We start from the raw sequence: 15,438 nt of genomic DNA on the forward strand, positions 1-15,438 counted from the left end.
GCGGTTTCGCGGTGGGTTTTTGGCTTTTGGGAGGGTGTCTATCAATACGGCGTGGAGGTTTGGACTTTCTGAATGGGTAGGATGGGATAGAATTGATTGGCATCAGGACGGAGTCAGCGGTAGGGTTCGGAGAGAACCATGGCGGGCGTCTAGGGGCATGTGTGTGGCAGGATTGCGTTTCGAGGGGCGAAACTCATGCGGCGGATGTGTAGCACGCCAAGGGACGACGGAGGAAAAAAAAAAATGGGAAACCTTGCGCGGTATTGTAGATGATATGCAGGGGTGAGCCTCGCGCCTCGCTCCTCGCTGCTTCGACGCGGCGTCGCAAGCCCATGACGCACGGCCCTGGGTAGCTTGTCTTGACCGGCCAACATCACACTGCCACTCCAAATCTCTCCCACACAACTACAGACACCTTCACCTCCAGCCTTGTTCATACTTTTTTGTCTCTCCTACTGCACGCGCCCAACTTCCATCCTCTCTGCCCGTCATGGACTTCTCCGACATTTTGTAAGCTGCTCCTCGCATCGTCGAGCTGCCGCCTAGGCAGCCAGTGAGCTCCAGCGACGGCGACGACGTCCTCTAGAAATGCACCAGGCATGGCTGACGGATCCTTCATCACAGTCGCATGGTCAACCTCGGCATTGGCGTCATGATGATCTTGGGCGGTATCTCGCAGTTCTTCCCCATCGGCTTGTAAGCTACCCGCGCCTCACGCTGGATCTGGGTCGCAGAGTGCTAATCGCCCCTTGTAGCAAGGAGATCATCCTGGGAATTTATCTGATCCTCTTTGGCGCTGGTACCGGCTACCTTGGTGAGTGCTCTATTCCAGCAGCCCGTCCCTTGCCGCGCAAGGCGTCCGCAACTACATCTACATCTTACGGCATGGCGGACGTCAGGCGTGTGTTACTACGCCCCGGTCAACCGCGCAATACGTCAACCATCATAATTACCAGCACAAGCTAACTCATCACCTTCGCGCAGAGTTCCAAATCCCGCCTCCCGTTGCCAAATATGCCTCGTTCATGTTTAGCTTCCTGGGCCGCGGCGTCTTCTACCTCTTCATCGGCACCATTATGTTGGCGGAGCACTGGTACAACTGGATCCCGGCCACCATCGTCGGTGTCGTCGGCGTCGCATACATTGCGCTCGAGTTCGTGCCCAGCATCGAGCCGCCTGCCAACATGCGCGATGCCGAGGCCGAGGGCTGGGGCGCGGAGCAGGTTTAAGCGCGGCGTGCTTGCCGCCTTGGCTGGCCGCGTCAGACAACTGGCTTACATGGATGGCGGGAGCGCCACAGTGCGTTTGCGGGGCTGGCGGATAGGGGCCGATCCTTGGGCTTTGTGCTATCTGGAGAACAATGGCTGCTTGTGTGCTCGCGTCCGCGCGCAATTAGAGCGTTTGCGTTCTTTGTCGTACAGCCGGGCATTGCGCTTTAGGTGCGTTGCATATCACAGCGACTTGCAATCGATGGGAGAATGGACGGGAGGAGATGGGTGGCTTGATGAGAAGTGCTTACGGCCAGAGAGCATTTGGACGGGGTTGAGCTTCATGCATGCGAGGAGCGCGTGTGGATTATTTGCTACTTAATGGATTGTTTTTGCGTCTATCTGGCTTCGGACGAGGTCTTAGAAATGGTTTGTTTTGAGGCAGACATGGTGCCAATGGCAACGAGCGTTGCGCGTTCATGGCTGTCGTCCGTGAATGAACGAGCGCCGTGGGCTTTCCGCAACGAAATGACATCAGCTTTCGTGCCTGAGGCACACAATTTCCAACCATGTTACTAATGACCTGGACGAACAGATCATGTTTATTTCACAGAGGTATGGACTGGTTGCTTAATGCTGGATAACATGGATTTCTAGCAGTATGAAGATCTTTTTGCAGCAGATGTCTAGTTCAAACCAATGAAATATGAGCACGTTTTTGTAAGTTATTGATGAACCAATTTGGACTTGAATAAGAGGTTCAAACACACCACTCGCCGCAAACATAGCTAGCTATATAATAGACAAACAAAATAAGCAGAAAGGTTCTTAGCCTAGTTGTTCCGCCACAATTTCATCAGAATTCTGGCATAAAGATTTTCTTAAGAATAGTTCAAATAAATTATGCAGCCCTGATTGAAAACTGACCAGGTATTTGCCGAAAAAAAGTGTCAGACAGACCAAATGATGAGAAATCGAGGATTTTACGTGCATTGATTCCGTCTGCTTTGACATGCTTTACCTTCGAAAGCATTTGCTGCAAGCTTTATTTACGATTGAGTTAATCGACTTACGAGTAGATTTCTTTGGCCCTCCACTATTACGAACTGCAACAGTGTTCAGTCTTACTCAATCATAATGGTGATATATATTGCACATCGGACATGTCGTTGCAAATGAAATGCTTCATGGAAAACGCTTTGTTTTGGAAAGGACTGTTATATTATTAACTACCACCAGAAACAATCGTCAAATCAAATCGTTGTTTCCATCCAGCAGCCTTCTTCTCGAAGAATCTTCCACTTGGTTCCTAGTTAGGACGCGGTTGTGGGGGAGCAGGGCCGCAAATTGTGACATCGACGTAGCAGGGCTGGTTCTTGTAGTTCCAAGTATACTATGACGACGGGTCAGTAGTAACTCACTCAGCGCAAAAAAGCAATACTGCGTCAAACTTACCCTGCCACCATCTCTGTGTTGGTGGTTATTGCACTCATTAGTGACATAGTCCCAAGCACGGTAGCACTGGTCCTGGCTCCACCAGCTGCATCTGCCCTGGCTGGCCTGAACCATGCCAATAAATCCGAAGTTGAACGACTTGACGTCCTGCCAGTTTCGGCCGCCGCACATGTTTTGCCTCCCAAATTCCATTTGGAACGGGCTCACGCACTGCCGGTAGTTTCTCGGCGGGTAGCAGCTGTTCTGGGCGGCTGCGTCGAGGTCATCCGCGTAACTGAGCGGTGCGGCGGAGAGGGCCAGAGTGGCCGCGAGGATGTGGGAAAGGCTGAAGTGCATATTTGGTTGCGATTTATGCGGATTGATGAGAAGGCTGTTGCATAGGAGATTATATAATGATGGAGTTATCTAGGATGCAATGCGAACTCTTTATAGGCGTTACTGAGGCTTGCTCATTGTCTTATCTGTGAGATGGTTTGGTAGATGGAAGTAATAGTAAGACCTAGTACGGATTGACTTTCTACCTTAACCCATGCTGCTGGTCTGTTAGGTGTAAGCAGTAGTGAAGTCTAGAATGATGATGTCCTTAAATGGGGTCGCTCGGTTATCTCATAAACACCCCTTTCTAATCATTTCACGGTACCCTTACCAAGTCCGGCTTAAACACATGGATTACCGACCCTTATCGACGGGTCTACCTCATACAGACCCTGAAGGGATAAATCGAGCACCCTTAGGTGTTCGGCTTTGACATCATAGCTTGGCAGACAGAGGATGGAGAATGGAAGTTTAAAAAAAGAACTGCATAAGTGCTGCTCTCTATGTTAGTTGTTATTTACGAGCCGGTAAAACCGGTCGACGTTTCTCACAAAAATTGGGGGTTACAAGTACCTATCCTAAGACAAAATCGGCTGCGACCGTAACTTACCATACATAAATCCTCATCCCTTCTTTAGAGGGGGAGATCCTCAAATTATGTTCAACTGCTATGAACAGTCAGAGCCTCCTCTTCTAACGACGTTTAAAAAGGCCTTTGGCCAACAGAACATGTCCATAAAGCCGTTGTTTTGGGCGCTACAACGTATAAACGCGGTGCGAACAGTTTGTAACCTGGGCACATCAGCACCTGTACTGCGGTGACAACGTTCACCAATAAAATCTGTGACCCCTTCAAACAACAGCACTGAAAAAGGGATGCAGGTAAGGCTGCCATTGCAAGTTGTTCGACATGTTCGGCCCTGATCGACATATTGGAGTATACCTCAGGGCGGCCTATGACAACATATGGCGATTTCTTGTCACCATGGCGAACAGGGCGTCCTAGACAGCTCTGTGCTAGCTGCTCCGAAACATCTAAACCAGCGCGCAAATCAGTGATCCCTACGGATGGACACTCACCTCGATCCCCTTTGGAACCAGCGGTGGGAGACAGAAGTCCCGCACCACGAAAATCATACCCAAAAACATCAAGTAAAGTCGAGGCACTGGTTCATGATCTCGAATTGAACACTGGCGAGAAAAGGTAGGCTGCATATGTAAGCATGGTAATACACCGTAAAATGTTCACTGCAGCTTCAGTGTTATCTTCTCAAGCTGGAGACCAACTCTTGACATAGTTCATTACGCACTTGACTCAGCGCGCGTTGGCTGTGTTCTAGTCGACGGATGCGTTTCCCCACCAAACTACAAGCTGGCTCTGGAGAAGCTGCGATATGATCCACAAGCCTGCGTATACTTGATTACCATTTCTTGTGGTGCCGTTGGGTAAAATGATACCGGTATTCCAAGCACCTACCCATAGATACTGACCGATTCCAGCTTGGGCCTCACAACAGCCTCTCGAGCCTACCTTCTCGAGCCCCAATGGAATCCGACAACCCAAGAGCAAGCATTGGCCCGAGTTCATCGCATGGGCCAGACACGCACCGTGAGAACGGTCCGCTTTGTCGTGGGTGGTTCGTTCGAAGATGTATGTAAGGCCCGAGCGCACACCGCTGCTGGAGCTCACAGCAAATGACATGATATGAAAGTGCAAGACCGAAAGCACCAACTGGCCGACATTTTGCTGCCAGGAAGAAAGCCGCTGCAGTCGGGTTAGGCTCGGGTTCAGTTACAGTTGAGAGGTTTTGTGCCCGATCCCCTTATCCGGACTATATTCTGCACCTATCCGTTGCTCTTTTTAATATCAGGATGCAATCGTTGCAGGAACTGTGCAGGTTTGCACTTGTATACGGATATGCGCAGTGCTGAAAAGTTTTCAGCATTTGCGCTCATTGGTAGGATAGCGTATGAGATCGGCTTCGAGCAGAAAAACTGTGTGACATACTGCATCTATACACTGGGTTTCCACGTCCAACTTGGTCAGGGGTTGTAGAATCCCAGAAGCAGTCCCGAATAGGAAAAGGCCGATAAATGCCGGATACCATCCAATCAGAAAGTGTTCCGCTATTGCTTCGTAACTAAGCCGCGGCTTCACGCTGGCAGCCGGAGCTAAAGCTTGGTGTACTCCGTAAAGCAGACATGTTGCTCAGGAACAGTGCGGGAGGGTAGATAGTTGGTCGTGGCACAATCTCCGCGATCGCCGTGGGTCGTTCCCCTGAAACATGTAGCAGAGCTCAGGGTCCAGCGCTCATCCCCCATTCGCAGAAGAAATATTATACGGAGTACCAACCACCAACCACAAGGGCCATGGACGTTGACGGTCGATGGGAAAACACCGCCTCAGCCCTACCGTATTCGGGCCGTGGCGCGTCTACCGGCAAGATTTCTGCGGCGATGACGCCGCGGGAATGAGGTTGGCAGAAAGAAAAAGCCACAAGCGCTAGCGCTGGGCCGGACTCCGAATACGCGTGACCGAGTGGTGGGGTTGCAGGGTGTTGTGCATGTGTGAGATTGTCCTGTGGCCTGAGGCGCGGCGCAAGGCCCGGCAGGAGGCGCAGACCATCCCAGGCAGATGCGCGGCCCCTGTGCATCACCATCACAGCTGGGCGCGCGTTAAGACGGCTATGGCGGCATTTGAGCAGGGCGGCAAGCGAATGAGTGGCGGTCAGCAGGAAGGGAGTGCATTGGCGTGGTGGTGAAGCTCATGGAGGGACCTCGGGCTCGTCATCGGGCAGATCCAAAGGGCCTTGCCGTCTAGGGCCAGGATCAGGGTGCTAAGCCAGCCAAACAATTGCATTGTATTCCCACCATCCACTCTCTGCCTTGCGTCTTGCATTCCTTCCTCAGGCGCCGCTCCTTCGTGTTTCTTGAGTTTCTTGAGATACCCATTGTTGTCTTGTTCACGTTACTTCCTTTCGCGTCCTAATCCTCTAATCCCACCCTTGCCATGTCCAGCCGCGACCCATCCCTCGACCAGCAGCCTGGTCGCAGCGGCCCCGACTACGCTCACGACCACCAGTCTGCCGCAGGCGCAGCTGCCGCCGCCGTCAAGGACGCCATTGCCCCCCAGCCCGGCCAGCACTTCAGCAACGAGCATACTGTAAACCCCGAATATACCCAAGGCGACGTCCCTGTGACTCGCGAGGATGGCACATATGGCGTTGGACAGGGTCCCCAGGTCATCAGCACGACTGGTGCGCTGGAGGTCCAGTGTGGCCCGCTGCTGAACTACAGGAGGATGAGCAACGAGCTGGGAAGGCCGACCTGGCACGGCAGTGTCCTCATTGTCACCACGCCCGGCCAGCTTGAACCTGAGCTGTTGTTGGCCGAAGTGGGTCCTGTGGATGGTTCCGCTGTCTCTGGTACCCAGACTCAAAGCTTCAAGGGCTTCAAGCTATACGAGGACCCGCGCAAGGCCTTCTGGCGTTTCTTGATCCATCTTCCTTTCCAGGACTACGAGGCGCGCTGGCAGTACAAAATCCCCAACTTGCGCGTCGTCGAGGGCTCTGGCAAGGGCGACCCGTCCACCAGCACCTTTGTTGTGCCCTCGGCCAGTCAGTCTATGCGCATTCTCTTCCATTCTTGCAACGGCTTCTCTGTTGGCACCGATGTCGACGCCTGGTCTGGCCCCGCTCTCTGGAATGATGTCTTGCGCGTCCAAGAGAAGAAGCCCTTCCATGTTATGATCGGTGGCGGCGACCAGATCTACAACGACGGCGTTCGTGTCGATGGGCCGCTGCGCAGCTGGACTGACATTGGAAACCCCAAGAAGCGCAGGGACTTCCCTTTCAATGAAGACTTGCGTGCCGAGTGCGATGAGTACTATTACAAGAACTACGTTCGCTGGTACAACCACAGACCGTTCTCGGATGCCAACTGCAAGATTCCGCAATTGAACATCTGGGATGACCATGATATCATTGACGGATTTGGCTCTTATACTGACCATTTCATGCGCTGTGCCGTGTTCCGCGGCATTGGTGGTGTTGCTCATAAGTATGTGCTGTTTGTTTTTTTACTATACATTCTCTGCTTTTCACTCGCAATCCGTCGATTTTCATGTTTTCCCACTCATGTTATGTCTGTGTTTTTCCCCTAGCGCGATGCTATTGCGCCGTCCTTGCATCAAAGTGGAACTTGTTCCAACGACTTGTGAGAAAGACAAGCTGCTAACCTCAGATTAGATACTACCTTCTCTTCCAGCACCATCTCGCTCCTCCGAAGAGCACATTCACCACTGATGCTCCAAAGACCGTGGATCATGGTGAAGAGGGAACCCCGGCTGATCCTGTTCAACTGAAGGATACCTTTGTTGCCACCGAGCCCGAGGATGACCCATCCTACATCATCGGTGCGAAACCGGGCCCCTATGTGGAAGAGCGCAGTCGCTCCATTTATTGCCAGCTTGGTGCTCGCATTGCTTTCCTCGGCGTGGATGCTCGCACTGAGCGCACCCGCCACCAGATCAACTACCCGGAAACCTATGACTTGATGTTTAACCGTGTAGCTTCGGAATTGGAGGCGAACAAGGAGATCAAGCATCTGATCCTCCTTCTCGGTGTGCCTATCGCTTATCCACGTCTGCAGTGGCTCGAAAACATCTTCCAGAGCCCCGTTATTGGTCCCATCCGTTTCATGAACAAGCGATTTGGTCTTGCTGGTGGTTTGTTTAACCACTTTGATGGCCAGGTCGATTTGCTTGACGACCTCGACGACCACTACACTGCGCATCAGCACAAGGCGGAGCGTAAGGAACTCGTTCTTCGTCTGCAAGAAATTTCCAAGAAGAACAGCGTTCGTATCACTATTCTTGGTGGTGATGTGCACCTTGCAGCTATTGGACGTTTCTACAGCAAGCCTGACCTCGGTATCCCTGCGGAGCGCGATCACAGATACATGGTCAATGTTGTCAGTAGTGCCATCACGAACAAGCCGCCTCCTCAGGCGGTTGCAAACTTGCTCGCTCGTCGTAACAAGATCCATCACCTTGACCACGAAACCGACGAGACACTGCTTGAGCTTTTCGACCGTGACCCGGGTCACTTCCCAGGAGAGAAACGCCCTGATGTTGGCAAGAAGACAGCCGACGGTAACCACGCCACGATGCCGTCGCGTAACTACGCCATCATCACGGAGTCGCAGCCGCAGACAGGGGCAGGCCAGGTCCTCGCGAACGGCCACACGGCTGCTACGACGTCCAACACGCTGACTGTCCCCGATGGCTCCGACTTGGCGCAACAGCGCCCAGTCTCGGCTCCCAACGGTGCAACGACTAACATCGTTAGCGATGCCTCGACCGTCGCGCCGCCCTCAACGGCGGATGGCGCGAGGAGCGACGTGGGCCCCTCTGCTTCCGTCAGCGAGGCCCCGAGTGGCAAGAAGCAGAACCCCAGAAAGCCGCTGCATGCCGGCGAGCACAGCTCCGGCACGGCGCATCCGGCTGCCAGCGGTGTCGACCACTCCGGGATGGGCGGCATGTATGGTCTCGACGTCGCGATTCGCGTGGAGATCAGCCCGAAGGATCCGACGGGCCAGACGGACGGCTATGGTCTTTGCATTCCGGGCCTGGAGGTTGACGCGTTTTCATCGGTGTAAGATGCGCTGATTTAATGAGTTATTTGATGCATGTCGCCTCGTGTTTGGACATTGTCAGTCTAATCGGCTTCTGCATGTTGTCCGTTTTCTTCACTACCGCATGAAGCCTGGGAGGTTTCTCTATTTCATTGCACTTTGCCTTCTGTAAACTACCCCGCGAGCTCTAGTCTCGGCATGTTCAAGCATAGGAATTTAGTTACTGTTTTTGTTGTTCTATCAGACATTAGTCTGCTGACTTAGTTGAGCACCCGCACATGTCATTCATGAACCACTGTTTGACCTGAAAACTGGAATATTCAAATTGTATCTACCTAGCTACCTACATAGACTAGGCGGGCAGCTATGTTAACTTTGCGTTTATCACTACTTGCTTGCTAACTTGCCTGCTTCTTCATCTGTTTGTTCTTTTCCATGCCTAGGCTCATGGAGTCTCATAGAGCGAAGCAAAAAGCGACAGCACTAAAGCAAATTAAACATGGATTAGATGAAGTTGGTGTGGAAAACAAGTAAAAAAGAAATTAAGCCTTAGTATATATAATCGTTCCTAGATACTAATTGCTTTTATATTTTACTTTGAGGAGTAATCATCTCTTTTTTTTTTATTTTTTTAGTTAAAATACAGGCTTGTGATTTGGAAACCAACTCCATATTTGAATAATCTTGTCAAAAGCTCTGCATTGTGTCTTTATAATAAATAAATGTCAGTGAGGGATGCCGCATGTGGAAGGCGCAATCCCTAACCGATCTTAATGACAAGTTCTCTTGCCACTGGTTCGTCGAGAGCTTTAACATGTCACAGCCCACCTTCATTTTCGTTAACATCTTCTCGCAATGGGGTTAACTGGCCAGCTTTACATTCACTAGCAAGTATACGCGATCCAGGTAATTGTGCCTAGACGGACCGTATATACAGTTAAGGCAACGGCTTACTCAAATTTCCGTAGAGAACAAAATTGCCTTGGACGCGCGCCCCAAACAATTCTCTACGATGACGCAACCTGCTTTTGAACATGCTAACACATCTCCACGCAGTCGTTTGCCATCAGTTGCATCAGTTTAGGCGAAGAGCCAACCGTGGATCATATTCAGGTCTCAAAGACCACGAATCGCCCTTCACCCACCTTTCCCACGGTTCAGTCATAACCCGCTCATCATTGAACTTGTCTGTCGCGCCTGTTAAGCGGTCACAGCTACAACGCCCTTGAGCACTTCACTTCTCCTGCCTTCCGCCCACTCTTTCTCTTGACAACGGTTCTGTCGTTTTCGCAACTAGTGCGTACCTTCACTTCAGCCGCGCCCGGAACCAACACAAATTGGCCTTCGATCGCGACAGAGCACCCTGCTCATCCCTTCTTCGCGTCAACCCTACAAAAACGCTTCGCCTACCTGCAACTATTCAAATGTCTCCGAACAATACCACTCGGCCGGTGGCTGTCGGCAAACCACCTGCCATCAACTTCTTTGCTGAAACAGGCACTGAAAGGGACGTCACTGAAGCACAAGAGCTGACCTCCAAGCTATCGACACATGACAAGCCGACCAAAATGGCTGCAGGCAATGTCCTCCAAGAGCCAAATGGCAGTCAGCAGTTCCAAGATCCTATCAATGAAGCACTAGCTTCAATTCATAAAGACATCGGTGGAACGGGGTCCATCTCAAACTTATCATTGGAAGAGCTCATTGGACTCAATGAAGACCCTCAAGAAGAGGACTACGTCGACTGGGCCAAAGAGGAAAGCCCATCTTTTGAGCCCAATTTCACAGCTACATCACCGGAAGTTTGTCTCTGGGCTACCACGAAAGCCATAACCGATGATTACGAGTGGATCATGTACGCGGCTGCGGATGAAGTCGTGGGAAAAGGTGTCCCGCGCATTGCCAGCTGCATGCGCCGAGCAATTCGCCACTTGTACAGAGTTCCAAATTGTTACGGCATACTCTTCCCCCCGAAAGCCATGGGCTTCAAGGAAATTGACAAGTACATGTACTTCCCCTCATTTGGCCAGCGCAAGCCGGGCATTTACCGCCTTGGTTGCAAAGGTTTCAAGTATGCGAACGACCCAGAAGTTCCAGTGATACCATACACTCCCAATGGCATGCGGTCAGATTGCCACGGCCCTTATAACACACGATTCTATCCGCAGCCCTCGCGTATGAACCAAGTTTGGAGCGTCGACGAATTCGACAACATCAAGCGCAGTGATTCACTCACTCAACTTGACGGATCATCGCAGCAATACCAGTACCAGGATACCTGTAATAAGACGGCAACTGTTACACTGCTGAGGGGTATGTCAGAGGATGACGACATGCCTCTACCAGGATTTTCTGGGGACAACGACCAGTATCACGGCCCTACCAAGGACTACTCCGGCAATGTTTCCGACAGCGACAACGACAGTGACAACGACAGCGATGGCTCAGGTACTATAGTTGAGGATGAACCGGAGATCGGCGACGCTGATTCCCAGACGAACCAGTTTATCGACTTTGACGGCGACCACGTTGACCTCCAAATGGAATAGACCCACCAACGCCGTCTAAAAAGGGACTGTAGAGACCTAAAGGGGTTCTCGGGTGTGATATACCAGGGTTTGGCTTTAGTGGAAGGTCATAGGTCATACATGCTCGCATTCAGTGCGCGTTAAGTCTTTCGAAAGTGCGATTACGGGTAGATGTTCTTTGATAGCTTCATTCTGTTTCAAGACTTGACTAGGAAGGCGGATTAGGCTCCAAAGGAACGGCGGAGGGGGAGGATAACGTCGGCTAGGGCTCTTGCTTACTGTTTTGTACAGCATTTGAGGTGTATCAAATAGCTGCACTGCCGATACAAGAAGTACCCGTTACTGCGCAGTTTCGAAGTTTGGAATTGACTTGCTTGCTACTAGTATTGGCAGCCCTGATAGTGCTGGTATTTGCTTAATTCTTCGTATCAACGCCACTGAAAATCCGCCCGCCCCTTGAACGCCCTGCCGAGTACTCTTTAATTAGCCGTAGGTAGCTACAACTGTACACCCAGCAGTCACCAGACCCGCAATGAAGCCCAGATCTCAATATCTCGAATACGGCGGAGGCGGAAAAGACAAAACACTCTGCGTCTCGTACGAAGGCGCAATGCTCTGCGTCTCAACCCTCGGCGGCGTTCGCGGCCGTAACCTTCCCATCTCACTCGTATTCATTTCTTCCTCCTGTTCCACACCCCTAGCATTGCGGCTCGCTGCCCTCTCCCGTTCCTGTTTCGCGAGGGTTTTCTTGTGCTTCGCCCTGGTCCAGAGGGAGAGCAAAACAAGCACCGCTGCGAGCGAAACGCAGCTGCCCATGACGGATTTGACTATGGTGGCGCTGTTGCTGCTGGATGAATTTTTATGGTCGTTGGAGCTGTTGGAGTTGTTGGTGTTGTTGTTATGTGGTGTACTTGCTTTGGCGTCTCCCGAGCAATATAGATTGCCGTTTATCGCGCCGGATTTTTGCATGGCCAGCAGGTCTGAGCAGTTGAGTGTTTTGTCGGAGATTAAATTGACGTCTCCTTGCACGCTAGAAAGGTTTGGCAAGTCGACGCTGCGGATTTAGTGAGTAGATGAAATGTAGTGTCTCTCCAACGGCTCGAACTGACCTGGAGAAATTGCCTTGGAACCTGATATTCATGCCGGCTTCCGAAAATTTGGGAAAGGACAAAGATGCAATCTTCGGATTCCCGGAAATCTCAAAATCACCCCTTGTAGACCATAACTCCGGCAGGGATATTTTTGATAGGTTAGGGCAGTCTGATATTGCTAGCAGGGGCCCAACAGATGCCAAGTGAGGCAAGCTGATTTCTGCGCCGCCAAAGCGGGTAATGTTCAAGTTATTTTGTATAGTCGTCAGAACAGGCATCGATATATTCCCCAAGTCCCGGAGGGCGATATCGCTGGCCGAAATTAGTTCAGGGAACGAAAATTTGGCCAATTCAGCATTATCTTGAATGGAGAGTAGACCGGTAATATTTGTTGTTGGAAATGTTATGTCTTTAAAATACGAATTGTCGGAGATCAAGAGATCTTTCACAGTAATCGGGTTTATTCCATCAACAGACGACAAAAAGGTGTTCCTGATATAAATGGACCGGGCGCGCGTGATTTCAGTTGCAAATGTTAGATTCCCAAGGGCTGGCAAATAGTTCCATGAGATTTCGCCCACAGAGGATAATTTGGGGAAAGCCAACGTCGACAGCTGGGATAGATCATTGAGCTCGAAATCTCCCAAGCTCTCAAGAGAATCCGCCGATAGCGAGTCCAGCTTGTGGGCTCCAATGGCCGTGAGGCTTCCGGTTATTTCCTTGACTTCGTTGATTGACAGGTCGCCTTTGAGATCTTTATGGATTGCAATGCTTCCCGTGACCGTCTCGCAAGAAGCCAAAGTTTCCAAATCGGCAGGGGCCGCAATTGTCTTCGTTCCAGGTTCCGGGATCTCGCACCCTGTAAAAAGGTTTGTGATATCAGTAAAAAATCATATATGTATGCCCCACTAGGTTACTAACCCATGTCGTTCAGTGGAATAGCTGATGATAGTTTGACAAAGAAAACAATCCCGAGAAAAAGTACGACCTGCTCCCATGCCCTCATTATCGGTTTATAGTCGTGGAAGATGTTGACCCGTGCAATGCGTTGTACCGAAAAAATAAACAAAGGTCTCGGAGAAGACGGATCTTTTTTGCTGACATGAGCCGTACTTTCGGACAAGGGATAAACTCCCGTGTCGTTACTGGAAAACCAAGTTATTTAAAGAGGTGATGCGGCTACACCTAGGCAACAGCCTCCTGTAATGCCGTGACATGGGGCCTGGGGCGACTTCCACTCTCGCTTTTGTGCCAAGAGGATAGGTACAGAAAGACCGAGGCACATCATGAATCCTATGGTCCCAGGCGCTAGCTAAGAGGGAGAGATTCAACGCGTGACAGCGCCGTACGTAGGCTGAACAGGGGATGGACGTGCCGGAATCCGTGCAATATCTGACGGCATAAGCGCTAAGAAGGTCCGAGAATGCGGGAGCAGCGCTAATTGGCGACCAAAGCGGGATTGTAGCACAGCCTCGTATCTACATGAAGTATCACGTCTCTGTCCGTGGTGCGTGTCGGGCCGCTACATAGCGTGATGGATGGCCTAACGGTGAACATGTGTAGTGACCGGAGCCACCTTTTAGCCGCGGGAGGAGAATAACTTGGTTGTAGAAAACATAGCTCTTATCTAAGCAACGGCATGCTCGAGAAATCGGATTGCGAGATATTTCCAAGACTTTGTTGTCAGTCAGGTGCAACGATACGCAGCATGGCGCAGCAAAGAGGTCAATGAGGCAGCGTGCAGATGCTCGCATAAGGTAAGAAGTCTGTGAGCAAAGCGATTGGACGGTGATCCGGAGATCGACTTACCCTGGCAACGGAAAAGCTCGAGACCACCTGAGCACTTCCTCCGTGCAGCACTGAAAATAACGAAAACCAAACTCCTCCGGCCCTAATTTACGTAGATAGGCAAAACAAAACAGACAAAAAATGATGATTGAGGCCAAGGCTGCAATCCAAAAAGTCCGGAAAAGAGAAATTGTATTTTCGCGCCGATAGAAATTTAGGAAACCTACTGGTTGACCGGGTATCAAATGCGATAGTAATGTACAGCTGTTGTTGCTTGCCGTCTGCGCTTGGCCAGTGAAAAATGCTCGGCAGTATAAATCTTTCTTTAAATGCCTTTTTCCTCCACAACGAACATAGTAAGCGGTGCTTTCCAAGCGGTCGCCTTCGGTCGAGTCCGTGTGCCCACCAACTCGGACGGTGGAATTTGGACTTAGAAGCCGCAGTCTCATCTAGAGTGACTCCAAGAAAACTGGGATCGAATCGGAACAGCATCGGACGTAGACGTATAGTCCACGACAGAACGTCATACTAAAAGGCTCTTTCCTCCATTTAGTCTCTTCCTCCTCAGCTCTGGTCCCCTCTCTCCAAAAACCCCGGATCCATCTCGATCTTCTTCTCGAACTTGGTCCACCAATCCTGGAAGCTCTTCAATGGCACAACCTCAATGCCATTCGCCGTGTTCCCCGCAAAGCTTGCCAGGAAATTAAACGCATTCGCAATAATCCTCTGGGCCAGGACCTTGGTGGTAGCCGGGTTCTTCGGCCCACCCGCCCTCACGAGCTCCGTACCCGTCACACCCGCCGCCGCCTGCTGCTGCTGCTTGGCAGCCATTGCCTGCTGGATCTGGGCGACGGGTTCGACGCTGATGCCGAGGGTGACGGGGACGCCGGCGCCGCCGTTAAGCGCGCTCACTGCGTCGATGCCATCGACCTTGAAGATGGCGCTCTGCTTCTCGTTGGCGATCGCGCCAAGGAACTTGAAGTCCGTGGCTGGTGGTAGTTGCACGTACACGGCGGCGGCTGTGTCCGGTGGTAACGCTGTTCCTGGTAGCAGGAAGACGACCAGGTGGTTGAAGGATGGTGCGCTGGGGAGCTGGAATGCGAATTGCGTGGGCGTGATTTGCTGGGCTTCCGTGAGGACAGGCCGGCCAGAGACGATAACGCCGAACATTGTGTCCGGGCAGGTCGGACTGTCTTCCGTGGGTAGTGGTGGTGGTTAATATGGTGGTGGTTGGATTCTGAGGTACGAGAATGTTGGCGGGGTTTTCACAGCTGAGCGAACAGGCTAGACATTAGCTAGGTAGGCTGATGCGGGGCACGCAGCAAACGTGAGCTTTTGTGGTTTGTCTAGGGACATCCAGAAACGGCTCAGGCGTTCGAGAAATTTCTCGTGACGTCTGACGTGAAAGAGGGTCCGCGT

The 15,438-nt window shown here is 51.5% G+C and overlaps 7 protein-coding genes across 7 annotated transcripts; 4 read left to right on the plus strand and 3 right to left on the minus strand.

The window, feature by feature from the left end:
- Positions 1-490: 490 nt before the first annotated feature.
- Positions 491-1,229, plus strand: K452DRAFT_325654 (uncharacterized protein; the record flags this gene model as incomplete). Its single annotated transcript, XM_033544795.1, has 4 exons — positions 491-510; positions 625-696; positions 756-814; positions 985-1,229. 4 exons carry the CDS (start codon positions 491-493, stop codon positions 1,227-1,229), a joined length of 396 nt encoding a protein of 131 aa, XP_033399426.1.
- A 1,288-nt stretch (positions 1,230-2,517) lies between these two features.
- Positions 2,518-2,999, minus strand: K452DRAFT_307094 (uncharacterized protein; the record flags this gene model as incomplete). The annotated part of the gene is made up of 2 exons (XM_033543041.1): positions 2,518-2,601; positions 2,664-2,999. 2 exons carry the CDS (start codon positions 2,997-2,999, stop codon positions 2,518-2,520), a joined length of 420 nt encoding a protein of 139 aa, XP_033399427.1.
- A 1,240-nt stretch (positions 3,000-4,239) lies between these two features.
- Positions 4,240-4,677, plus strand: K452DRAFT_224834 (uncharacterized protein; the record flags this gene model as incomplete). The annotated part of the gene is made up of 2 exons (XM_033536713.1): positions 4,240-4,424; positions 4,479-4,677. Coding segments are annotated over 2 exons (384 nt in total), but the record flags the coding sequence as incomplete, so codon positions are not given.
- A 1,196-nt stretch (positions 4,678-5,873) lies between these two features.
- Positions 5,874-8,953, plus strand: K452DRAFT_357346 (uncharacterized protein). Its single transcript, XM_033546109.1, has 2 exons — positions 5,874-7,037; positions 7,226-8,953. Exons 1-2 carry the CDS (start codon positions 5,989-5,991, stop codon positions 8,634-8,636), a joined length of 2,460 nt encoding a protein of 819 aa, XP_033399429.1. The 5' UTR covers positions 5,874-5,988; the 3' UTR covers positions 8,637-8,953.
- Positions 8,954-10,036: 1,083 nt separating this feature from the next.
- K452DRAFT_296705 (uncharacterized protein) lies at positions 10,037-11,284 on the plus strand (the record flags this gene model as incomplete). Its single annotated transcript, XM_033541941.1, has 2 exons — positions 10,037-11,140; positions 11,204-11,284. 2 exons carry the CDS (start codon positions 10,037-10,039, stop codon positions 11,282-11,284), a joined length of 1,185 nt encoding a protein of 394 aa, XP_033399430.1.
- Positions 11,285-11,512: 228 nt separating this feature from the next.
- K452DRAFT_357347 (uncharacterized protein) lies at positions 11,513-13,487 on the minus strand. Its single transcript, XM_033546110.1, has 3 exons — positions 13,153-13,487; positions 12,250-13,090; positions 11,513-12,194 (listed from the first exon to the last, which is right to left on the minus strand). Exons 1-3 carry the CDS (start codon positions 13,235-13,237, stop codon positions 11,687-11,689), a joined length of 1,434 nt encoding a protein of 477 aa, XP_033399431.1. The 5' UTR covers positions 13,238-13,487; the 3' UTR covers positions 11,513-11,686.
- A 1,096-nt stretch (positions 13,488-14,583) lies between these two features.
- K452DRAFT_325657 (uncharacterized protein) lies at positions 14,584-15,189 on the minus strand (the record flags this gene model as incomplete). The annotated part of the gene is made up of 1 exon (XM_033544796.1): positions 14,584-15,189. The coding sequence occupies one exon, from the start codon at positions 15,187-15,189 to the stop codon at positions 14,584-14,586; it is 606 nt and encodes a 201-aa protein (XP_033399432.1).
- Between the last annotated feature and the right edge of the window lie 249 nt (positions 15,190-15,438).

The sequence above is a fragment of the Aplosporella prunicola genome (genome assembly GCF_010093885.1).
Source record: "Aplosporella prunicola CBS 121167 unplaced genomic scaffold K452scaffold_8, whole genome shotgun sequence".
In the NCBI taxonomy this organism is placed as follows: Eukaryota; Fungi; Ascomycota; class Dothideomycetes; order Botryosphaeriales; family Aplosporellaceae; genus Aplosporella; species Aplosporella prunicola.

Coding starts and splice junctions, on each gene's coding strand:
- K452DRAFT_357346 (XM_033546109.1), top strand. CDS start 5,989: ATGTCCAGCCGCGACCCATCCCTCGACCAGCAGCCTGGTCGCAGCGGC. Junction 7,038..7,225: donor ATTGGTGGTGTTGCTCATAA/GTATGTGCTGTT, acceptor ACCTCAGATTAG/ATACTACCTTCTCTTCCAGC.
- K452DRAFT_357347 (XM_033546110.1), bottom strand. CDS start 13,237: ATGAGGGCATGGGAGCAGGTCGTACTTTTTCTCGGGATTGTTTTCTTT. Junction 13,091..13,152: donor TATTCCACTGAACGACATGG/GTTAGTAACCTA, acceptor ACCTTTTTACAG/GGTGCGAGATCCCGGAACCT. Junction 12,195..12,249: donor TTCCAAGGCAATTTCTCCAG/GTCAGTTCGAGC, acceptor CTAAATCCGCAG/CGTCGACTTGCCAAACCTTT.